General features: G+C 39.0%; 2 protein-coding genes across 2 annotated transcripts in view; one reads left to right on the plus strand and one right to left on the minus strand.

The window, feature by feature from the left end:
* LOC136864159 (dynein axonemal intermediate chain 7) overlaps positions 1-25,851 on the minus strand; it is a 658,911-nt gene that overhangs the window by 231,953 nt on the left and 401,107 nt on the right. Inside the window, exon 11 of the mRNA XM_068226132.1 lies at positions 8,876-8,990. Within this exon, the coding sequence (XP_068082233.1) occupies positions 8,876-8,990 (115 nt within the window). The remainder of the gene's footprint in view (positions 1-8,875; positions 8,991-25,851) is intronic.
* LOC136856716 (toll-like receptor 13) overlaps positions 1-25,851 on the plus strand; it is a 222,203-nt gene that overhangs the window by 28,949 nt on the left and 167,403 nt on the right. The gene's annotated exons all lie outside the window — the stretch shown is intronic.

The raw sequence follows: 25,851 nt of genomic DNA on the forward strand, positions 1-25,851 counted from the left end.
AATCATGTGTTAGGTTCTTATGATGTCGTAAACATGTACCCAAATATTCCAACTGATGAAACAGTAAGAATCATCAGCGATAACATCAATAAACATAGTAACATTAGTAAACAAAAAATCGAAGATTTTATGAAGATCTTAAGATTTGTTTTAAGTAATTATTTCTCTTTTAACGGTACAGTTTACCAACAAAAAGGTCTAGCTATGGGCGACCCTCTATCTGGCATCCTACCAGACATTTATACGGTTTCTATAGAGCATACAAAGACTTTACCACAAATTAAAGGCATGTGTTTGTGGCTCAGATTCGTGGATGGTACGTTAGTAATTATTGACAAGGAGATCACCAGTAGTGATGAGATCTTTGATCATTTAAATAAAATTGACCCTAACATTAAATTTACTAAAGAAGACGGGATGAATAATTCCCTAAACTTTTTAGACATAACGGTCACACGTTTTCATAATGCATTCAATTTTTGTATCTTTAGAAAACCTACACACACTCCCACTACAATTAAGAATAACTCCCTACACCCTAAGGCCCAAAAACAAGCCTCATTCTATAGCTTGATTTATAGAGCTCTGAAAATTCCCTTTTCTTCTAACAACTTAAAGGCTGAATTGAATTATATAAGAAATCTTGCCTAAGTTAACGATTTCAAAATTGATATGGTCAGTAGTCAGTAGTCTAATCAACAAAGTAAAAACTAAATTATCGATGAACCTCATCCCAGACAAGCCTAAAAAATCAAAATTCGCTACATTTACTTTTAATAATCCTGCCATCCACCAGGTCGCTAATACCCTAAAGATGCACAAGATTAATATAGCTTTCAAGACGGTCAGCACCAATCAAAACATATTTCTTAACCACAATAAGGTCAATTACAATAGCAACATTTACTCAAGATATGGTGTATATAGATTAACCCTCCTCTGCGAACCATGTGACCTTGCCGCGGTGGGGAGGCTTGCGTGTCCCAATGATGCAGATAGCCAAGCCGCAGGTGCAACCATATCGGATGGGTATCTGTTGAGAGACCAGACTAACAAATGGTTCATCGAAAGGGGGGTAGCAGCCTTTCGGTAGTTGCAAGGACGGCAGTCTAGATAATTGACTGATATGGCCTTGTAATAATACTCAACATGGCTTAGCTGTGTTGATACTGCTACACGGCTGAAAGTAACGGGAAACTACAGCCGTAACTAACTCCCGAGGACATGCAGCTCTCTCTGTATGAATGATGTACTGATGATGGCTTCCTCCCGGGTAAAATATTCCAGAGGTAAACTAGTCCCCCATTCGGATCTCCGGGTGGGGACTACACGAGAGGGGGCGATCATCAGGAAGATGGATACTGACATTCTGCGAGTCGGAGCGTGGAATGTTAGAAGTTTGAATCATTGTGGTAGGTCAGAAAATCTGAAAAGGGAGAGGGATAGGCTAAAGTTAGATGTAGTTGGTATAAGTGAAGTACGTTGGCAGGAAGAACAAGATTTTTGGTCAGGCGACTACCGAATTATCAACACAAAATCAAACAGGGGAAATGCAGGAATTGGTTTAATAATGAATAAGAAAATAGGGCAGCGGGTAAGCTACTATGACCAGCATAGTGAAAGAATTATTGTCGTCAAGATAGACACCAAACCAATGCCCACCACAATAGTGCAGGTCCACATGCCTACTAGTTCAGCGGATGATGGAGAAATCGAAAGAATATACGGGGAGATAGAAAATTTAATACAATATGTAAAAGGTGACGAGAATCTAATTGTGATGGGAGACTGGAATGCAGTGGTAGGCCAAGGAAGAGAAGGTAGTACAGTAGGAGAATTTGGATTGGGACAAAGGAACGAAAGAGGAAGTCGGCTGGTTGAATTCTGCACTGATCATAATTTAGTCCTTGCCAATACTTGGTTCAAACACCGCAAACGACGGCTGTATACGTGGACGAGACCTGGAAACACTGGAAGGTATCAAATAGACTTCATTATGATTAGGCAGAGATTCAGAAACCAGGTGTTGGATTGCAAAACTTTCCCAGGAGCAGACGTGGACTCTGACCACAACTTGTTGGTCATGAAATGCCATCTGAAGTTGAAGAAATTGAAGAAAAGAAAGAATGCAAAAAGATGGGATCTAGACAAGTTGAAAGAAAAAAGTGTGAGGGATTGTTTCAAGGAACATGTTGCACAAGGACTAAATGAAAAGGCTGAAGGAAACACTATAGAGGAAGAGTGGAGAGTCATGAAAAATGAAGTCAGTAGGGCTGCTGAAGAAATGTTAGGAAGGAAGAAAAGATCAACTAAGAATCAGTGGATAACTCAGGAGATACTAGACCTGATTGATGAACGACGAAAATACAAGAATGCTAGAAATGAAGAGGGCAGAAAAGAATACAGGCTCTATAAGTAAGTGGATAGAAAGTGCAAGGTAGCTAAGGAAGAATGGCTGAAGAAGAAGTGCAAGGATGTCGAAGGCTGTATGGTCCTGGGAAAGGTAGATGCTGCATACAGGAAAATCAAGGAAACCTTTGGAGAAAGGAAATCTAGGTGTATGAATATTAAGAGCTCAGATGGAAAGCCACTTCTAGGGAAAGAAGACAAAGCAGAAAGATGGCAGGAGCATATCCAACAGTTGTATCAAGGTAAAGATTTAGTATGCAAAATATATGAGACAGGAGAAGTCCCATCCGATTTTTGGAAGAATGTTGTTATATCTATTCCCCAGAAAGCCGGTGCTGAAAGGTGTGAAAACTACCACACCATTAGTTTAGTATCTCATGCCTGCAATATTTTAACATGTATTATTTACAGAAGAATGGAAAAACAAGTTGAAGCTGAGTTGGGAGAAGAACAATTTGGTTTCAGAAGAAATGTAGGAACACGTGAAGCAATCCTGACTTTACATCTGATCTTAGAGGATCAAATCAAGAAGGACAAGCCCATGTACATGGCATTCACAGATCTAGAAAAGGCATTCGATAATGTTGATTGGACCAAGCTATTTATGATTCTGAAGATGATAGGGATCAGATACCGAGAACGAAGAATTATCTACAATCTGTATAAAAATCAGTCTGCAGTGAGAAGAATCGAGGGCTTTGAAAAAGAAGCAGCAATCCAGAAAGGAGTGAGGCAAGGCTGCAGTTTGTCCCCTCTCCTTTTCAATGTTTACATAGAACAGGCAGTAAAGGAAATCAAAGAGAAATTTGGAAAGGGAATCACAGTCCAAGGAGAGGAAAGCAAAACCTTGAGATTTGCCGATGATATTGTTATTTTATCTGAGACTGCAGAAGATCTCGAGAAGTTGCTGAATGATATGGATGAAGTCTTGGGTAAGGAGTACAAGATGAAAATAAGTAAGTCTAAAACAAAAGTAATGGAGTGCAGTCGAACGAAGGCAGGTGATGTAGGAAATATTAGATTAGGAAATGAAGTCTTAAAGGAAGTAGATGAATATTTTACTTGGGTAGTAAAATAACTAACGATGGCAGAAGTAAGGAGGACATAAAATGCAGACTAGCACAAGCAAGGAAGAGCTTTCTTAAGAAAAGAAATTTGCTCACTTCAAACATTGATATCGGAATTAGAAAGATGTTTTTGAAGACTTTCGTGTGGAGCATGGCATTGTATGGAAGTGAAACATGGACGATAACTAGCTCAGAAAGAAAGAGAATAGAAGCTTTTGAAATGTGGTGTTACGGAAGAATGCTGAAGTTGAGATGGATAGATCGAATCACGAATGAAGAGATACTGAATCAAATTGGTGAGAGGAGATCGATTTGGCTAAATTTGATGAGAAGAAGAGATAGAATGATAGGACATATCTTAAGACACCCAGGACTTGTTCAGTTGGTTTTTGAAGGAAGTGTAGGTGGTAAGAAGGTAGGGGTAGACCAAGGTATGAATATGACAAGCAGATTAGAGCAGATGTATGATGCAATAGTTACGTAGAAATGAAGTTAGCACAGGATAGGGTGGCATGGAGAACTGCATCAAACCAGTCTATGGACTGATGACTCAAACAACAATAGATTAACATGTTCACAGAGTGGATTTTCATATGTTGGACAGACTGGGAGGAGTTTTTCCATGAGATACGTGGAACACTGTAACGCCTTTAAACACAACAAGTACTCAGCTGTAAGCCAGCACATGACTAAGACAGGACACCACTTTACAACTATAGAGAAGGATCTTACTGTTATTAAATGTATCAGTAAAGGAAAGTTAATGAATGAAATAGAAAATTTACACATCTTTTTGGACCAAACCTATAATAACAATCATAATTTACATGAGGTCACAGAAAATAAAAATCCTTTATATGAATTAACACCCAAATTAATACACATTGTGAATTCACACCAAAATAAAATCCTGAATCTTTTTAAATCCCCTCATCCAAATATTTCATCCACCAAACCAAACGTCAGGTCTACCCACACCACCCTTATTAACACCCCTCCAGTAATGACACAGGCGCTTAAAGATCAACGTAACCTCTCGCCCCTCTACACCCCACCCCTCCTTTACTGCACCAGTATAACACCATGAATAGAAATGTTAGTCAGGCAGGGTCTGCTGGAACAGTCAGATCTACTTAACACTACCTTGACAAGTAAGTTACTTCTCAATTGACATATTAACTACTTGAAGTTTCTTGTCAATAAGCGTGCTTCAAAATATTAATTTTAACTTCTCTTTTAATTCATTACAGACAATATCCCTCTCAAAGGCTAATAATCACATCTACAAGTAAAATTATTGACACCTGACTGTTCCTAACGTCAAAGACACAGTTCAACAATTAAGCAGCAGCCTAAATCTGGAAAGTGACACCGCTTTATGCGACAGAAAACATATGATCATTTTTCAAATTTACAAAATTTTAATCACAACACTCAACTTATCTAATTCATTTTTAAATATCCAGCTGTTGTTTATAACTAAAGGACATTGTTTTTATCAAGTTCAGATGAAGAACATTTGAGATTAATGTACCCAAAGAAGATTACAATCTTTACTCAAGACTGTTACTATCCCAATGATCTGCAAATTCCTAATTTTCATTTTTTAAAATTTTTTTTAGTTTTCATTTTAATTTTTAATTTTCATGAGTATAGACAATATAAATCACAATACTCTTAGTGTGCAATCTGGCATTCTTTTATATTATAATTGTAACATGTTAACTTAAGATGTTTTTAATGTGTAATGCATTTTTCAGTGTAATCCTTGTATGAAGATAATGTTTCAGACATTTGACCTTAAGGTTACCTACAGGCTGATGATGCCCTTAACAAGGGGCGAAACATGTCCCTGAGAAGTGTATATTGTATTATGAAGATTTCACCCATGTAGCATGTGGCATGTATTGAATAGGTGGTGATAATAGAATAAATTATGTTTGTGATAAACTGCTTATTGTTATAACAAAATCGATGAGTGTTCCATACTGTCCATCCCAACTATATCGACTGATCTTATGGCTATTCCTCTTCATAAACCATGGCTTCTTTATTATCAGGTTATTTCTGATGCAAAAGTATAACAGTTTCTCTCCATCTTCATTTCTATCGCCATACCCATCTGGGCCCAGAACATTCTCATATCCCATTCTATCAGTTCCCACATGGGCATTCAGATCTCCCATTATCATGATCCCATCTCCAACAATATGTGTTTCCAGTTCTTTGAGGAAATATTCTTTTTTCTTCCATGTTACATCCTGTCTGTTATCTTCAGTAGTTCCTTGTTTACATGTATGTGCATTATTATAATTCTTTCATTTACATACTTACTCAACTTCAGCTATTGGTTCAACATTCTGATTCACTATAAATCCCACTCCATTTGTTTTCTCTTTACTGTTACTCATCCAGTACAAGGTGTACCCCTTTCTTAGTTTCTTCATTCCTTTCCTTTTCCATTTTACTTCACTTAATTGATGAGATGCTGGTAGGTTTTTGTGGCCACTGTGGATATCCAGTATACATAGACTCAAATTTTACACTCTGTGCAACAGTAGAATATTTTATATGATCAATTTGAAACTCTACTGTGGCAAATAAGCTGAAAGTCGTTACAGTTGTTCCAACAAACCGATGGACGTTATAACTGACCACCCAATAAAGAATTCATACAGGAACATTACCACTGATAATTATTACAGTAGCATTCCACTGGCTGAATTATTACTGGAGCAAGGGTAGACATTTGTTGGTACTGTAAACAATTAAAATTTAAAAGGGAAATTACTCTTGAATTTCTGATACACAAATCTTGTCGGGTTGGTTCTAACAGGTTTGGATTCCAACCCATGTCCTATATGATGAAAAAGAAGACAGTTGTCCTTACTTTATCGACTATGCACGCCATAGGTAAAATAGACCCCACAACTAATAAACCATTTGTTATTGTTGACTACAATGGGACTAAGTATGGCACAGATATTGTTGATCAGATGTGTTCTACATATACAACAGCAAGGAAAAAAAAGCGATGGCCACTTGTAGTGTTTCTCCGAGAACTTGATATTGCAGGGATAAACTAATACAAGATATTTCTGGCCAACAACCCATCAAAGGATTGTGTGAGAAGGAAATATGTCACCGGTTTGGGAATGTGTCTGATGGAGACAAATCTCTGAGAAAGACCTCAGCTTCTTTCTCTTCCAAATGATTTACAGGTATTTTTATCTAAGTAGGCCTACCTATCCAAGTTTCATGAAACTCAAGAGACTACTAAGTGTACATCACAAAAGAAAATCTGCTTTATTTGTGGAACACACAAAAATACGAAGACTGGTGTTGCCTATGACTTATGTCAATGAAATATGTACTGCAATCTCAGCCAGCATAAAATTACTTGTGAACAGTGTAGTCAAGAAGATGAAGATGAAAACTAAATGTGCTTGATTTCCTTGCGAACAGTAATTTTCTACTTCATTCCATGTCTGTAATGGAGTCCTGTGATTGAATTTTTGGACATCTGTTTGTGTGTTTCCTAAAATGCGTTCCATGTATACAGTGTATATATGTTTGTCTTTTTATAATAAACACTACATCATTCAATTACTGTATGTTAATTAATTTTCTTAACCTACAAAATAATAAAATGCACATATTGTTCAAGAAAGTTGGTAAAGTATGTTGTGCAATACAAACACCACAGTGTGCAAAATAATGGGACATGGAGTGGTGCATGCAGTCCAGGATTAAATAGTGATTGATGTCTCAACTTTATATCAATTAATACCCAAATGTAAATTACATTATTAGTCCTGTTTAATCAATATTTCTTTCGTAGGCTATCCATATAAATAAAATTACAATTTTGTCTATACACTTCAAATTTTTACCTCATAGATCATTTTTATCTCAAGTAGGTGTACAAATAAATTTTTGTCTGTCTGTCTGTTTGTTTCCTTGTTTGTTTGTTTGTTTGTTTGTTTGTTTGTTTGTTGGTTGGTTTGTGTGGTCATCATAGGAAAACAGTTGGTCAGAATTTCTTGACTTGGAGAGTGCACTAGGCTACATATTATTCTATTAGTATGTAAGTAGCATAGTAATATTACAAGGACCACAACAAGAAATGCTAAATTTCTTCAATAATCCAATAATATCAGCTGTATAAAAAATCTCAAGATTATAAATGCCTCCAATGGCACTACAGCCCTGATGGGCCTTGGCCTACCAAGCGACTGCTGTTCAGCCTGAAGGCCTGTAGATTACAAGGTCACATGTAGTCAGCATGACAAATCCTCTCAGCTGTTATTCTTGCTTTCCTAGACCGGGGTCACCATATCACCGTCGGATAGCTCCTCAACTGTTATCACGTAGGCTGAAGGGACCTCAAACCAAACCACAGGACCAGGCAAAAATCCCTGACCTGGCCGTAAATCAAACCGGGCTCTCCGGGTGAGAGGCAGGCACACTACATCTAGACCGTGGGGCTGGATATTCATTAGCCAATTGCAAAATCTTACTCTTGCAATGAAATCTGTAGGTTGTATGTTATGGACTGAATGAGTCTGATAAGATCATAAATGTAAAAATTTTGTTGCACTGCGTGTTGATGAATGTGAAATAACAGTTTCCTGATCTACTCTCCAAAGCGACTTATGTGGCCTGACTTACAGTCTTGCCTGTATATCTTCTAACCTCTCCTATTCTCCTTTGCTGTTTTTCTTATTAGTTATGGAATCATTACTATGCCACTTGTGAACGAGTTGTTGCACGTAACGTTTTGAGGGTACTGTAGAACCGGGAAACGGTCTATGGAATTTTCAAAGGCACTTATTAACTGGTTTCTTCTTCTTTTGCAAATAACACTATGCCAAAAATATTATGTGTGCTGTAGAGTACTTAACCATTGTGATAATAACCTCACAACACACCTTAAAACTCCAATAGTTACTAGCAAACTGCTATATTAGCTGTCAAGACTTCTTATCATGCCAAACTTGACACGAGCCATATGGTGCACGCTTGGGGATTTCCATTTCCTGTGAGCAGAAGTGTGAAGTCTTAAACTATAACTTATTCCCTGTATCATACTTCTCATAGTATTGTCTCCTTCCGAGCTCTTACTTTTTCCTGACATCACCTCATTCTACATTTGAACAAATGCACATCTTTTGGGAAAGTGTTGAAGAAGTCCTTTGGTAAGCTGTTCCATTTTCTTTCCCCACCACTCACAAATGAATATTTCCCTCAGTTATTGTACCATTGACTTAGCATGATTTTAAACTCATGATCAAAATTACCCCTATAAACTCTTTCAGTATTCAATTTCTTTCCATTATCCTCCCCGACACTTTACCCTGTATATGCCAAGTACGTATTAATTCATATATTATTCTAACCTGTTTGTCCTCATTGAATTTGAAGTCATGGCATTCAGCAGTTGACCAGTAGCCTTTTTCCTCATCCCACAGAACTGTAAAAGGCGGTTCAAACCACAACACAGTCTCAGGTAATCTGCATCAAGAGTAAAAAGCATAATATAATTTACATTAACTTAAACAACACCAATGAATTATTCAAATCATCAAGTTTGCAGATACATATTAATTTCCATAGGCAATTATTCAAAATAAACTTAAATTCCCAAACTTAGTGGCAAAATGAAATCGAATGGCAGGAATTAGAATGCTGAGTATTGGTGAAGACATCTTTCCTTATGGTTCAGGCTGTTTCACTGCTATTTATTTATTAATATCTTTCTGTACATGGCAGGGCTCAGGCTATGAAACCTGCTATTATGCCAAACCATATAAATGTACACCTGCATAAATAGGTTCAAATCTCAGTGACTTAAAGTGAAATTTGTGATAACTGCCTTTGTTGATCAGTGGTAGAGTGTTGGAATCTCGATCAATGATTGTGGATTCAAACCTGAGAGAGAGAGTTGGGTTTCTGAAGTTGAAAAACAGTTCATTCACTACGCCGTAATGTTTGATGTCGGGACGCAAAAGATCTCTGGTGACACATTTTAGTGTTTATCCAAAAAATTAAATAAAACTCTGCCATGGATTGTCCAATAGAAGTCTGTTTCCGTGCCATCTGGTAGAGTAAATGGAATATCTAAATTGACACCCAGGTAGTCGAAGTGGCATCAAATCAAAATACTTGCAAGTAGTAGTAGTAATAGTAGCAGTAGCTGTTAAACTTTGTGATAAAATGCACTCCTAAATTGTGTCCTCCAGCATATTTCTCTGTTCAATCATGAACTCTCCTATTACTCAACAGCAATAATTTTGTCTCTGATTGTTACTACTTATTGGTACAGCCATGTTCCATAGTCTCCATATTTTGCTTAGCCCTGTCCTTTTATTATCAATACTACCTTACTTTCTCAATACTTTTTATTTACTGCATCAAAGCTTTTGTCCCAAAGCACAATCATCAACTAATAATATTATCCATAGGATGGCCAAATCCCAAGATGTAAAAAGAGGGGCAGGATGGCTAAAAATGAGGAACAGTGGGAAAATATGATGGATAATGAATTTTTGTATCCTTTAATAAATGTCTTCATTGAACTGAAAATGAAAATGCACAGCCTGTTGACTGGATCAGGAATGGAATGAATGAAGCTGCCATCTAGCAGTGAGGATAGGACTTTTGCCAGCTGGTGAAGCCTGTTGCACTCCCTGGGGCAATGATTAACAATTGACAGATGAAATGAAATGATATTGGAGAGTATTGCTGGAATGAAAGATGACAGGGAAAACCAGAGTGCCTGGAGAAAAACCTGCCCCACCTCTGCTTTGTCCAACACAAATTTCACATGGAATGACTGAGATTTGAACCACGAAACTCAGTAGTTAAAGGCTGGCACGCTGTTGCCTGAGCCACGGAGGCTAACAAATGTCTTCATTATCGTACATAAATTTCAGTACTTCTCCAGTATTAGTCACCTACTTTATCTGGACACTATTCTTACATCCAACTATCTTTACATACTGCTGACTGAATACTTCTGCCTTCACATATACACTCCCCTTATTCATTAATGATCACTAGAATTTCCCTTCTAGCACCTGTTTCTGCCTATATGAGTACATGCATACACGTATGTATGTACATATTTTATGTAGCTTTTAATTTTGTATCACAGACTTTGGACAAAAATTATGAAATATTGTAATGTAATATACAACAGCAGAGGGAAAGAGGGTGCCCAGCAAGAAAGCAATGCACTGCCTGTGCATGACCGAGAGGCCAGCAATTTCTTGTCCTGCAGTATAGTAATATTGTGAACATGTCTCATACAGTGACCCCCAAACAATAGCTTATGGCAAACTCAAGAGAGAGGTGCATAGCAAGCTGAAGGGAAAGACAGACTGTATTCCCCCAGAACCCTACTGGTCCTTCCTGCTGGAGACATCCGCTGTTCTCTTCAATGAGAAGGAATTAGGAAACAGGCACATTATCATTAAAAATGGGAAAAATGAAAAACAGGCAATTATTTCCCTTTTCTTACTTTAATGTCATTGCAACTGCCAAAAATTACTACCATTTTTATTTAGCAGATCTGGCATCTTTGAAGGAAATTCTGCAACATGCATCATAATTCATCTTCTGTTATTCCACTAATCACTCTTCAAATTTCGCTTTGCAGGGTTTCAGCTGTACTATACATGGATTGTTTTGGTAGATTTCCTGTTTCAAATTTACAGACAAATAAAAGTCATACATACTGAGATCTAGAGAAAGAGGTAGGCATAATTGCCTGCTAATTATCTGGTCACCAAATTCTTTTCTATTTTGCAGCCATAGAAGTAGTGCACTGTGGGTCATAGCATCATCTTGCTAAAAGTAGATACATTCTCTCTCTTTCTCAGTCAGTATGTTATAGAAGTGATGTCCAGATATTGTTGGCAGGTCATATTTTTGTAAAAAAGACTAGGGGTCCAATTTTTTTGTGTCCACTAACTGCACACCAAACACCCACTTTCATGTTTTGAAGAGGTATCTTGTACATCACAGGGGCTGCCTGGCCGAGGCGGTAAAGGCGTGCTCGGCTCGCCCGGAAGGACGTGGGTTCGAATCCCCGTCAGGAAGTCGAAAAATTTAAGAAATGAGATTTCCACTTCCGGAGGTGCATATGGCCCTGAGGTTCACTCAGCCTACACCAAAAATGAGTACCAGGGTAATTCCTGGGGGCAAAGGCGGCCGGGCGTAGAGCTAACCACTCTACCCCATCAAGTGCCGAGGTTACGGATAGTGGAAGCCTTTACCTTCCACCCCTCCAAGGGCCTTCATGGCCTGTAGGGAGATGACTTTGCTTTTGCTTTTATCTTGTACATCACATGGGGATTTTCAGTGCCCCAGTAATCAAGTGCTCTGAGAATTACTGTGCCCAATGAAGTCAAACTAAACTTCATCAGACATGATGAAAAGCAAAAGATCTAAATCTCCGTCATGCATGGAATGCAGCACCCACTGGCAGAAGTTAACACAAGCGACAGGATCTGCAGCATTTCACTTGTACACTACCAAAACCTTATAGGGTAAAAAATGTCTGAATTGTAAGTCCTTTCATCACTGAAGTAGGCAAGATACCTCACTCCTATGCTAAGGGCTAACCTGAAGACTCGCTTGTATATCTTCAAGTTTTTCATCAGTTAAGACCCTCTTCTTTTAATAAGATTTTGTGTTTAAGATGGGATCCAGTTATGTACCTTTTTCCAAAAAATACAGACATATGAATTTAATGGTATAGAACTTTCCAGAAATCATTTGCAATACTTCCGCACAAACTTATCATATGATTTCTGTTTTAAAAGATATGTTTCAAAAAGAAACACTCGTTGCCCAGTGATGTACTTAACCATGATTGATAATTGTTACTGTGAATTTTATAACCCCAATCACTGAGCATATCAAGTAAATCACATGTCTCACTAACTCAAGTACAGATAATGTCTGAGCCTTACAGGACAGAGATGGTACAAAGTAGCTGTTGTCTCCCACCAGGTAGCTCTTTGCTCATGCCTTGAGTGGGGTATATAGCCTGACCTTCCTGTCAGCTCGATGTGCATGCTTACTTGAGTTTGTTGTAAACTTGTGTGGTGGTCTCTGTATAACCAGAAAAAATGCTTTTCCAAAGCATACATCCAACACAAGTCAAGCTGAATGGTCTGTAATTATCAAATTTATGTATATTACTCTTTCCTTTGCTCAGCGAGGCTACTATAGCAACTCTCCATTCATTTGGTATAGCTCCTACATGGAAATAGTAATCAAATAAGTACTTCAAGATACTACTGTATATCCGAACCCATCGCCTTTAGTATATCCCCAGAAATCTTATCAATTGCAGCTGATTTTTTAGCTTTCAACTTCTGTATCATTTCTGTAAATATCTATCATAAAAGATAAATTTTAAAACTCTATTTGGACATTATTCTTTTGTACAAATATCTTTACATACTGCAGACTAAATACTTTTGCCTTCTGTAAATATTTACATGTACTGTACACTCCTTTTGTTCATTAATGATTCCTGGAATATCCTTCCTCGAACCTGTCTGTGCCTCACAATACCTATACATACATTTCCAATTATTCTTACCAACAGAATTGGGCAATCCAAACACAACAAGCTACTGTATAGCACTGTTAAAAACAAAGGAAATTATACTTACTGAACTGTTATACAATAAATGACCCACAAGATGATCCTGCAAATCCTATAAGCAATAATACTGGAAGGTTGACCTGGCTGGAAGTGGTGACAGGAATATGTAAAATGGAAAACAACAAGTCTGCAGGACTGGCTAGATGAGTTCAGTGTGGATATGATCAAAGCACTTGGAAAACCTGGAATGCAATGGTTGTATAGAGTACTGAATAAAGTTAGGGAAGAAAATGAAATCTCCAGTGATTGGAGGCAAGGCATGATCATTCCACTATTTAAGAAAGGTGACCAAAAGAATTGTAACCCTTCTATCTCATCGGTGAAAAATATATGAGTCCATCCTGGAGAAAAAAATTGAGAAAATTTGTTGAACCTAAACTTGAGGAAGGACAACATGGATTTAGAACAAACAGATCAATGCTAACGTTCATTTTTCCAACAAGAATGCTCTTTGAAAAATATCCAGATAAGAATAAAACGGTTATAGTTGTATTCTTGGATATTGAGAAGTTATGTGATCATTAGAGATGGGAATTTGCCTATTTGACTATTTTATTTCTGTGTTCAGAAATGTAGGCTTTTGAGATATAAACCCATTTTAGGGTCCTTTAAGCTAGATTTCATTGGTTTTATTGTGCCTATAAATGCCTATTTGGAATATAATTGCCTACTTGATGCCTTTTGAATCTATTGAAGCTGATTTTCATCCAGTGCATTATATTGTAACTGATGTGCTTGACAGTATTATCTCCCCACGAACAAAAATGGCAATTCTTGGAAGTCACCAGAAATAGTCCTCAGGAAATTTCCATCAGGAGAAACAAAGAATAATTTGACCTCGAAGCCTTTAACCCTTCCAGCCTTCTAAGACATATGTGAGAACCAATTAACGTCAAACTACGTTGCACAACACATATCCCTTATTCCTCCTTCTTGATGTGAACTGTTGTATGCATACACTTTATCTTCAGAATGTATTGTGATTTATTGTGAAGAAGAAGTGTGTCTGTGGCAATGCCCAAAGAAAAATCACCGGGCAAGTTGGCTGTGCGCTTAGGGGTGCAGCTGTGAGCTTTCATCCGGGAGATAGTGGGTTCGAGCCCCACTGTCAGCAGCCCTGAAGATGGTTTTCTGTGGTTTCCCATTTTTACACCAGGCAAATGCTGAGGCTGTACCTTTATTAAGGCCACGATCACCTCCTTCCCACTCCTAGGTCTTTCCCAGTCCATCACCACCATAAAACCTATCTATGTCGGCGTGACATAAAAAAAATTGCAATTGCAAAGAAAAATCATCGCCCTACTGGCTGAAGCGGTGGATCTCACAGAGGATCCCAATTTCACTACGGATGGAAGGGAAGTCTTCTGCCAAGCTTGCTGTAAGGAGGTTTGTTTGTTCCATTTATCTTTATTTTTTGTAAATGAACTATGATCGCATTTCATCTTAGCATTTGTTGTTGTTGTTGTTGTTGTTTGAGTCATCAGTCCACAAACTGGTTTGATGCAGCTCTCCATGCCACCCTATCATGTGCTAACCTTTTCATTTCTATGTAACTATTGCATCCTACATCTCCTCTAATCTGCTTGTCATATTCATATCTTGGTCTACCCCTAACGTTCTTACCACCTGCACTTCCTTCAAAAACCAACTGAACAAGTCCTGGGTGTCTTAAGATGTGTCCTGTCATTCTATCTCTTCTTCTCGTCAAATTTAGCCAAATCGATCTCCTCTCACAAATTCGATTCAGTATCTCTTCATTCGTGATTCGATCTATCCATGTCATCTTCAGCATTCTTCTGTAACACCACATTTCAAAAGCTTTTATTCCCTTTCTTTCTGAGCTGGTTATCATCCATGTTTCACTTCCATACAATGCCAAGCTCCACACAAAAGTCTTCAAAAACATCTTTCTAATTCCTATATCAATGTTTGAAGTGAGAAAATTTCTTTTCTTAAGAAAGCTCTTCCTTCCTTGTGCTAGTCTGCATCTTATGTCCTCCTTACTTCTGCCATCGTTACTTAATTTACTACTCAAGTAACAATACACATACACTTCCTTTAAGACTTCATTTCCTAATCTAATATTTCCTGCATCACCTGCCTTTGTTCGACCGCACTCCATTACTTTTGTTTTGGACATTTATTTTCATCTTGTACTCCTTACCCAAGACTTCGTCCATACCATTCAGTAGTTTCTCGAGATCCTCTACAGTCTCAAATAAAATAACAATATCATCGGCAAATCTCAAGGTTTTGATTTCCTCTCCTTGCATTGTGATTCCCTTTCCAAATTCCTCTTTGATTTCCTTTACTGCCTGTTCTATGTAAACATTGAAAAGGAGGAGGGACAAACTGCAGCCTTGCCTCACTCCTTTCTAGATTGCTGCTTCCTTTTCAAAGCCCTCGGTTCTTATCACTGCAGACTGATTTTTATACAGATTTTAGATAATTCTTCGTTCTCGGTATCTGATCCCAATCACCTTCAGAATCTTAAAAATAGCTTGGTCCATTCAACATTATCGAATGTCTTTTCTAGATCTATGAATGCCATGTACATGGGCTTGTCCTTCTTGATTTGATCCTCTAAGATCAGACGTAAAGTCAGGATTGCTTCACATGTTCCTACATTTCTTTTGAAGCCAAATTGATCTTTTCCCAACTCAGCTTCAACTTGTTTTTCCATTCTTCTGTAAATAATACATGTTAAAATTTTGCAGGCATGAGATACTAAACTAATGGTGCGGTCGTTTTCACACCTGTCAGCATCGGCTTTCTTGGGAATAGGTATAACAACATTCTGCCGAAAATCGGATGGGACTTCTCCTGTCTCGTACATCTTACACACTAAATGGAATAACCTTACCATGCTGGTTTCTCCTAAGGCAGTCAGTAATTCAGAGTGAATGTCATCAATTCCAGGTGACTTGTTCCTATTTAGGTCACTCACAGCTCTGTCAAACTCTGACCTCAAAGTTGGGTCTCCCATTTCATCAGCATCAACAGCCTCTTCTTGTTCGAGAATCAAATTATATACACCTTTACCTTGATACAACTGTTGGATATGTTCTTGCCATCTTTTTGCTTTGTCTTCTTTCCCTAGAAGTGGCTTTCCATCTAAGCTCTTAATATTCATACACCTAGATTTCCTTTCTCCAAAGGTTTCCTTGATTTTCCTGTATGCAGCATCTACCTTTCCTAGGACCATACAACCTTTGACATCCTTGCACTTCTCCTTCAGCCATTCTTCCTTAGTTACCTTGCACTTTCTATCCACTTGATTCTTTAATCACCTGTATTCTTTTCTGCCCTCTTCATTTCCAGCATTCTTGTATTTTTGTCATTCATCAATCAGGTCTAATATCTCCTGAGTCATCCACTGATTCTTAGTTGATCTTTTCTTCCTTCCTAACATTTCTTCAGCAGCCCTACTGACTTCATTTTTCATGACTATCCACTCTTCCTCTATTGTATTTCCTTCAGCCTTTTCATTTAGCCCTTGTGAAACATGTTCCTTGAAACAATCCCTCACAACCTTTTCTTTCAGCCTGTCTAGATCCCATCTTTTTGCATTCTTTCCTTTCTTCAATTTGTTCAACTTCAGATGGCATTTTCTGACCAACAAGTTGTGGTCAGAGTCCACGTCTGCTCCTGGGAAAGTTCTGCAATCCAACATCTGGTTTCTGAATCTCTGCCGAATCATAATAAAGTCTATTTGATACCTTCCTGTGTCTCCAGGTCTCGTCCACGTATACAGCCATCGTTTGTGGTGTTTGAACCAAGTATCGGCAAGGACTAAATTATGATCAGTGCAGAATTCAACCAGCCGACTTCCTCTTTCGTTCCTTTGTCCCAATCCGAATTCTCCTACTGTATTATCTTCTCTTCCTTGGCCTACCACTGCATTCCAGTCTCCCATCACAATTAGATTCTTGTCACCTTTTATATATTGTATTAAATCTTCTATCTCTTCATATATTCTTTTGATTTCCTCATCATCCACTGAACTAGTAGGCATATAGACCTGCACTATTGTGGTGGTGGTGGTGGTGGTGGTGGTGGTGGTGGTGGTGGTGATTTTTGTTTTAAGAGGAAGTGCAACGAGGTAATCATCCTCTCTGAACAAATAAGTGGAAAAGAAATTTAAAATATAAAACAAAATTATTTATTCAACAAAGGAATTTGGAAACGCAGTACAAAATAAAACAAAAAATAATTATAAAACTAGGCCGAAAGGATTACTAACGTATCAAAAGGGAACGTACGTTCCCTGAGTAACAGTACACTTGTAATTTACATACCCTTGATAAGTCCACTGTCGCACATAAAGCGGATGACGAGATCAGCAGTAGTCGCGTCATTGGCTAGTATGCGTTCGAGTGTTTCCTGCAGGCCGAGGCTCCGTCTTAGGCCAGAGAGATCGGCGCACTCTGTGAGGATGTGGGCCACGGTGAATTCGGCACCACAAGAACACACTGGGGGTCTTCCCTCTTTAGGAGATAAGAGTGCGTGGATCGTAAATGACCTATCCTCAGCCTGCACAGTACTATGGCCTCTCTCCATGAAGGTCGGAAAGAGGACCGCCACACGGTAGTTGTCTTCTTAATTGCTCTCAGCTTGTTGGGAGTTCGGATATCTAGCCACTCCGATACCCAGAAAGCCAAGATGGTTCGACGTAGCTGAGAACAAATATCCTTAGCAGGTACATTGACGGGTCTTGGAGGTAAAAGTGGTGGGCATTGGTTTGGTGTCTATCTTGACGACAATAATTCTTTCACTATGCTGGCCGTAGTAGCTTACCCGCTGCCCTATTTTCTTGTTCATTATAAACCAACTCCTGCATTACCCCTGTTTGATTTTGTGTTAATTTGGTAGTCGCCTGACCAAAAATCCCGTTCTTCCTGCCAATGTACTTCACTTATACCAACTACATCTAAATTTAGTCTATCCATCTCTCTTTTCAGATTCTCTAACCTACCACAACAATTCAAACTTCTTACATTCCACGCTCCGACTCGCAGAATGTCAGTATCCGTCTTCCTGATGATCGCCCCCTCTCGTGTAGTCCCCACCCAGAGATCTGAATGGGGGACTAGTTTACCTCCAGAATATTTTACCCGGGAGGAAGCCATCATCAGTACATCATTCATACAGAGAGAGCTGCATGTCCTCGGGAGTTAGTTATGGCTGTAGTTTCCCGTTGCTTTCAGCCGTGTAGCAGTATCAACACAGCTAAGCCACGTTGAGTGTTATTACAAGGCCATATCAGTCAATCATCTAGACTGTCGCCCTTGCAACTTTCGAAAGGCTGCTATCCCCCATTCGATGAACCATTCCTTAGTCTGGTCTCTCAACAGATGCCCATCCGATATGGTTGCACCTGCGGCTCGGCTATCTGCTTCATTGGGACACGCAAGCCTCCCCACCGCGGCAAGGTCACGTGGTTCACAGGGGAGGTGTAGCATTTATGGGCCTATTCATTTATGTATTGTGGAAAGTTGTCTTGTTGCAATGCTGTATTTGTCGTGAACTTTCAATAATTGATATTGCTAAAATGTAAATAATCATTTAATTATTGAACGAGGAGTTAGAACGCTGGTGGTCTCTTGTCACAGCATGGATGAAAATTAAAAATTGGAATTTGAACTCTGATTCATTTCCTGTGAAAATAGAGATTACAGCTGAAATATTTTCTTTCTTTCTTTCTTTCTTTCTTTCTTTCTTTCTTTCTTTCTTTCTTAATCGTTTACCCTCCAGGGTAGGTTTTCTCTCTGACTCAGCAAAGGATTCCACCTCTACCATCTCAAGGGCAGTGTCCTGGACCGTGACACTTTGGGTCGGGGATACAACCGGAGAGGAGGACTGATACCTCGCCCAGACGACCTCACCTTCTATGCTGAACAGGGGCCTTGAGAAGACATGGGAACACTGGAAGGAACAGGCAAAGAAGAGGGAAGGATATGGCTGCATCTTTAAGTTAGGTACCATCCCAGCATTTTCCTGAAAGAGAAGTGGGAAACCACAGAAAACCACTTTGAGGATGGCTGAGGTGGGAATCAAACCTCTACGCCATGGCCTCTCAAACACCCAAAATCGCACATGCACAAACAACGGTGCAGAGTTCCTGTGCACAGTGCATCGGTCCCACTCGGTTCGGCTCGGACCAACGCTTCGCCTCTGGGCTACTCGGCTAAGCTTGGCTCAACTCAGCTTGGATTTGGAACGCTACAGAGCAAGTGAGGAGGAGGGAGACAGGGGGAGCGAGGGAGTCAGGCATGGGGAAAAAGAGAGTCAGCGCTATTGCTCCAAATCGAGGAGTGGGGGTCTGCACTCTGGTCAACCAAGCGAAGTCATCTTTTGCACCGTGCACAATGCATGCACCAAGCGCATGCACCCTGAGAGGCCCTGCTCTATCCCCACCTCTACCTCCCCGTTCCAACTATCGTGCCACTTTTCAAATTCCGTGGCAGAGCCGGGATTCGAACCCGGGCCTCTGTGAGTGGCGGCTAATCACGCTAACAACTACACCGTAAAAGTGGACTACAACTGAAATGTAATTTTAAGAATTCATAATAACTTTCACCAATGCTGTGTGTAGGCTACAGTGAACTCTATTATGCTTTCCCAAACCCTTCGCGAAACATAGGTTGAAGATCGAATGTGGTGCAGCTAGGACGATTTCACAGAGGTTGGACATATATCATGGCTTGGATGATGTCACAGCGTGTTTTACAAGGCTGCAAAGACTATCTTTACAAGACCAGGCCAGTGAAAAGACCTTTGGTCTGGTGTGATGAGGTCCAGTTAGTAACCGTTGTGCTGGTGCAGGGAATAAGCAAAGAGAGTCTGGGGTGTGTAAGTTCAAGCATTCCACTTAGAGTCTTGCAAAACTGTGACAAAAAGTAAGGTTATGGGCGCATGCCACGACAATTTCAAAACACGCAGTTTTCTCATTTTCAACGAGGGTGGCAGCCTTGTGGACACACATGATGCAGGATCTATTGCAGGCAACAGAAAATAATCTTCATGACCATGACAGCTGACCCGGCTGACCAAAGCCAGCGAATAGCAACATATAAAATGTTCATAGGTCTGAGATTTATAGTGCCTCCATTTTAATTGTTCTATATAAGTAAACTGGTCCGACTCATTGGCTGAATGGTCAGTGTACTGGCCTTCAGTTCAGAGGGTCCCGGGTTCGATTCCCGGCTGGATCGGGGATTTTAATTGCTTCTGATTAATCTTCTGGCTCGGGGACTGGGTGTATGTGTCCGTCCCAACACTCTCCTCATCATATTAAGACAACATACCACACTACCAACCACCACAGAATCACGCAATAGTGATTACATCCCTCCATATAGGGTTGGCATCAGGAAGGGCATCCGGCCGTAAAACAGGACCAAATCCACATGTGCGACACAGTTCGCATCCACAACCCCACAGGTGTGGGGAAAAGCGGTAGGAAAATAAGAAGAAGATAAGAATACTGCTAGGGGCAGCTTGGTGAGTCTTTGGCAAGCATATAGGAAGGATCTCTACGCTCCTCAGGTATCGTTTGATGTCATTTTAATTGTTTTCTCACCAAGTGAACTCGACAGGAAACTGCCAGATTATAACTGAACATTTTTGAGGACATATTTCCATGTAAATTATGAATTCTCTTTATCGTTCTGCGATGCGATTTAATTTAACATACTAAATATCACACGAGAACACGTTCACTTTGTTGTATAAATTACTTTATTTACACTGCATGTTGCAACACACAACTATACACAGTAGCAAATGACACTATATACAACACTCAATAGCGGAGTACCCTGAAGTCGATTCTGACAAGTACAGATATCAACAACGCTGACGCGCACACTATAACATACTCTCCCTTGAATTCACCGCCTCACTCACTTGAGTCCAATACTCAGACTCCACCTCGGAGCCCAACAGTCACTCCCAGTCCATTACTTGCCTGAGTCCCAAGAACTAAGAACTGCGAACTTAGAACTGACTTCACTGACTGACGGCTCAATATTTATACTACTCGATCAACCATCTATAATGATTGACATCTGATATGTTTTTGACATAATGGAATTTTCTACTGCTTTCGACTCTAGATTTTGAGGTTAAACGTATACATAATTCGTATTTGAGGTTATACAATTTTATACTACATATTTACAGAGAAACCATGTACTAGTCATGTTTAACCTTTAATAAAAGATAATTTAGCATTAAATAAACTATAATTAAAATATATTAAACATACTAAATGAAGGTTTTACACCAATTACGATGTCGTACCTATGGCATCTTGTCCCTACTTTAAAGTTTTGTAAGTCTAGAAATATTGCCTCTAATAGTCTTTCTCTTTTTCATGAAACAAAGGCATGGTTATACTAAGCATTACTGCCAATTAGCCCAGCTGTATAAATTTAAGACATATGAACATTGTAATTTAAGTCAATTTTATTGTTTATCAGATCAAATGTGAAAAGATACCATATAGATCAACATAGAGAAATACTGCGATGCATTTGACATGAGTACAGAAAGTGGATTGCACCTTTTCTACCAGTCCACTGTGAACATCAATCAACAACAATTTTCTATAGACCTATGCACTGCAATGGTGGGAGCTAATATCTCTCTGCATAAACTGGAGCATCTTCACACTTCAACAAGCTGCCGGGAGCAATCACCGAGTTGGAGAAGAGTGACTTCCCCCTGGTGGAGTCATTTAGGGTTGTGGAAGAAGTCAGGAGAAGTTTTGACTGTACCTCTGGGAAGGTAGCCGCTGTCAGCAGAATCCATGATGGAAAGTGGCAGTAAAATTAGCCAGGGTGGTACGAGGTGAGGTAAATGAAGCAGTTGAACTTAAACCAGATGAAGTGGCTTCATTGAAATTTTGTCCAATCACTTCCTTATCTTCCCAACGTAAGGAAGGTCCGACAGACACTACGAGACAGAGAAGTTCAGTCATGGACGAAGTTGCCGCACAAAGGAAAGGGCGTCGGACTCTTCCAGGAATACACGCCAGCGAACAAATGGATAAGAGATCACCGAGGCTTATCCTGTGCGGAATGGAGAGAGGCCATCAAGATGACAGCGAACGTGTGCGCCGTTCGCTCCGTGCCAGGAAGGTCCCAGGACAACACCCTCTGTCGGCGTTGCCACAGAGAGCACAAAACCCTTGCCCATGTCCTGGGAGCCTGCCCTCATGGGGAGGTATTGAGAAATTCCCGCCATCATACAATACGACACATGATTGCGACCTCGCTGAGGGATCACGGTTTCACGGTGCACGAAGAGGTCTCTGGCCTAGCTACCGACGGGAGTAACAGACGTATTGACATGATAGCCTTTCAACCAGCTAGCAAGCAAGGACTAATCTTAGATCCCACAATACGCTTCGAGTCGCACGTTAGCCAGGCCGAAGAGGTGGACGCCGAAAAGAAGTCAATTTACCAGCCAACTGTAAACTACTATAAAGATAAATATCACCTAGACAATATTTCCGTCCATGGACTCATGATCGGAGCTCGAGGCACAATCCCTAAATTTCTTGTACAGCTATGGGATTCTCTCGGTCTCAGCCGGACACGACTCCACGACATCGCTATCACCGCAATACGAGGTTCAGTGACCATACTCCGCAATCATCTATATAACATCTGACGAACCGTATTGCAAATCTATTCCTGAGCCTTTTGGGGAATCTTCTACCTGGCACACTAGCAAAGTCAACAGTAACTTAGAAGACAAAATACTGTGTAGTCGACATACTTTGTCCTTGTGGCAACCTCTGCATGGGGGAAGTTGTAATAATAAAATGATGTTGAGAGATCTTTCTCTCAGTACAAAATATTCTGCCCGACAGGAGAACAAGATTGTTTCCGGATAACATTGAAAAGTTGCTTGTTGTAAATTCCTTTTATAGTAACTGAGTGTGTTATTAAGTATTTTTTCATGCCAATTTTGTTGCCTATTTTATACGTTAGTGCCTATTTACATGCCTATTTTGGCTAATTTAAGAGCCTATATAACCTGCCTATATTAACTGTTTTAGTGCCTATAATTCTCATCTCTAATGATCATGTACCACCTAAGAACAAAGGGGAATGTCTGAGATGTAAAGAAGTGCCAGATGAGATTATAGCCTGAGTAAAAGAACAATATTGAGAGACAAAAAAAGAATTGCAAATTCAATGAGGCAGGTCAAGTTGTTTTGAACCAAGAGCAGAGTCCAACAAGGAAGTTGTCTATCAACACTTCCCTTCTTCGATGAGGTTATAAAAGCAGTGAAAAGAAAAGATCAGACAACAAATGCATTTGCTGATGATGTTATGCTACGGGGTGAGACAGAAGCAGAAGTTCAAGTTAAACTAGATTTTTGACAAGATGAATTTGAAAGAATGGGAATGATCATCAGCCAAACTAAAACTGTTGGTTTAGTGATGAGTCTAAATCGTGAAGCAGCCCACCTGCAAGTGCAAATTCGCAAGGACTCATGCGCAGACTTCTAACATGAGGCTGCGCGCGTGTTCTTAACGACTACAATTATGCTTAAGTGAAATATCACTTTCAAATGGACTGAATACTGATTTGTTGCTTTTTTATAATGTTTTTGTAGCACTTTAGCGCATACAAATAATAATAATAATAATAATAATAATAATAATAATAATAATAATAATAATAATAATAATAATAATAATAATAATAATAATAATAATAATAATAATAATAATAATAATAATAATAATTTTTTGCGAGGGAGTGTGGAAAATCTTTCATAAGGCGCTTGTGAGGGTCCGCACTCAACAAGTGTGTGGAGATTCTTACCCACTGAAAACCACACTCCCTTTTCCCACGACATTATCTCCGCCCCGGAAACCGCTCTCGCATTACTTCAGGACGGATGTCATGCTTAATGCATCTTGTGCTTCATCTTCCTTCTTCTGCTTTACTGTCTGTCGTAATCGTCCAGGTCCTTCTTCTTCTGACACAGAATATTTTCTATGTAGACTGCCACTTGGTCCCAAGATTCTTGACTTCGTAGCATTACTGACACGATCCCTTCTGGCGTCAATTCTCCCTGCATAACTTCTAAGCATCTTCTTTGTGGCAGCCAATAATAATAATAATAATAATAATAATAATAATAATAATAATAATAATAATAATAATAATAATAATGATGATGATGATGATGATGATGATGATGATAATAATAATAATAAGCACACCATGCCACTGAGCAGCTCAGTTGTAAAGACGTCTGCTCTCTTCACTGGTCAGAATAAAAGACACAAGAAACAAGCTTGACTATGGCCAAGGTGCCAGAAGCTGGAAATGGGGCAATCAGGAGATAATCATTTAGGGCACGGGAATACAGTCGCGACTCTCACATTCACCAATAAGAAACTTTGTTATTTTGGCCAATAAGAACTCACTCTGCTTTTAGTCCAGTAAGTTCTAGAATGATGCAATTGAGATTTCACCACAAATGACATATGACAAAATAGTGTGTTTCACAAATTACCTACCCCATTAAAACATCCTGTTACACAATATAAAATCTCTTCAAACAAACATAAAATTTCACCTTATCAGTTTTTAAATCAAAATTGTCCATACATGTTCATTATTTGTTTTCTACAGTAAATCCAAAATAATATTTTAAACAGCATAGTAAACTTTAAGTCCGATGTCAATCTTATATGCATAATTTCTTCAAGTTACATAAATAATTTTCTTCTTCATTAGTCCAAATAATAAAACAAGAAAAACAAGAATTTCTATTTCCAAAATTAAATAACACAGTAATAACTTCAGAGAATGCCAAACAAAATTCTGAAACAGTGATTCTTCTTTTAGTCCTCATCAAACACTACAAATACAGGTCACAGTTTTTGTTTTGTTTTAGGCTTCTTTTGATGCTTTTATCATATTTTACTGAATTATATTGTTATTGTTTTATTTGAAATAACAACACACAACATGTAATAAAGTAACATAAGCAACATAATAAAATAACACAAATTTGATTAATCAGTGAATGAAAATCTACAACCTGTTTTCCAGTCATTGACCAGGTCAGGGATGTAATGAATGAATCATATATAGGCTATTAGTACGATGGAGTCACCACTCCCAAATTGATTTATGAATGACTGAGAGATGCTATGAAATGAGAATGGAGAGTGTTGCTGGAATGAAAGATGACAGGGAAAACCGGAGTACCCGGAGAAAAACCTGTCCTGCCTCTGCTTTGTCCAGCACAAATCTTACATAGAGTGACCAGGATATGAACCACTGTATCCAGTGGTGAGAGGCCGAAGCACTCCCATCTGAGCCACGGAGGCTCTTGATTAATCAGTATACAAACTAAATTAACAATGCTACATACATTAAACAATTTCTGAAATTAAAATGGACATAAGCAATGAAGTATATTGAAAAAACCGCTACATAAAACTAAATTTCTGAAATTAAAATGAACATACGAAACTAAGAATATTGGGGGAAAAAACTGTTAAATAAAACTGCAATTTTACAGAGAAGATAATTAAATATCTTTACATAGTACAATGTTCAGTACTGTACTAGGTACTATACTGAACACTGATAGTACAGTACTGTACTAGGTAATATGCTGAGCAGTGAGAGTACAGTATTGTACTAAGTATA

The sequence above is a fragment of the Anabrus simplex genome, chromosome 1 (assembly GCF_040414725.1).
Source record: "Anabrus simplex isolate iqAnaSimp1 chromosome 1, ASM4041472v1, whole genome shotgun sequence".
Classification (NCBI taxonomy): Eukaryota; Metazoa; Arthropoda; class Insecta; order Orthoptera; family Tettigoniidae; genus Anabrus; species Anabrus simplex.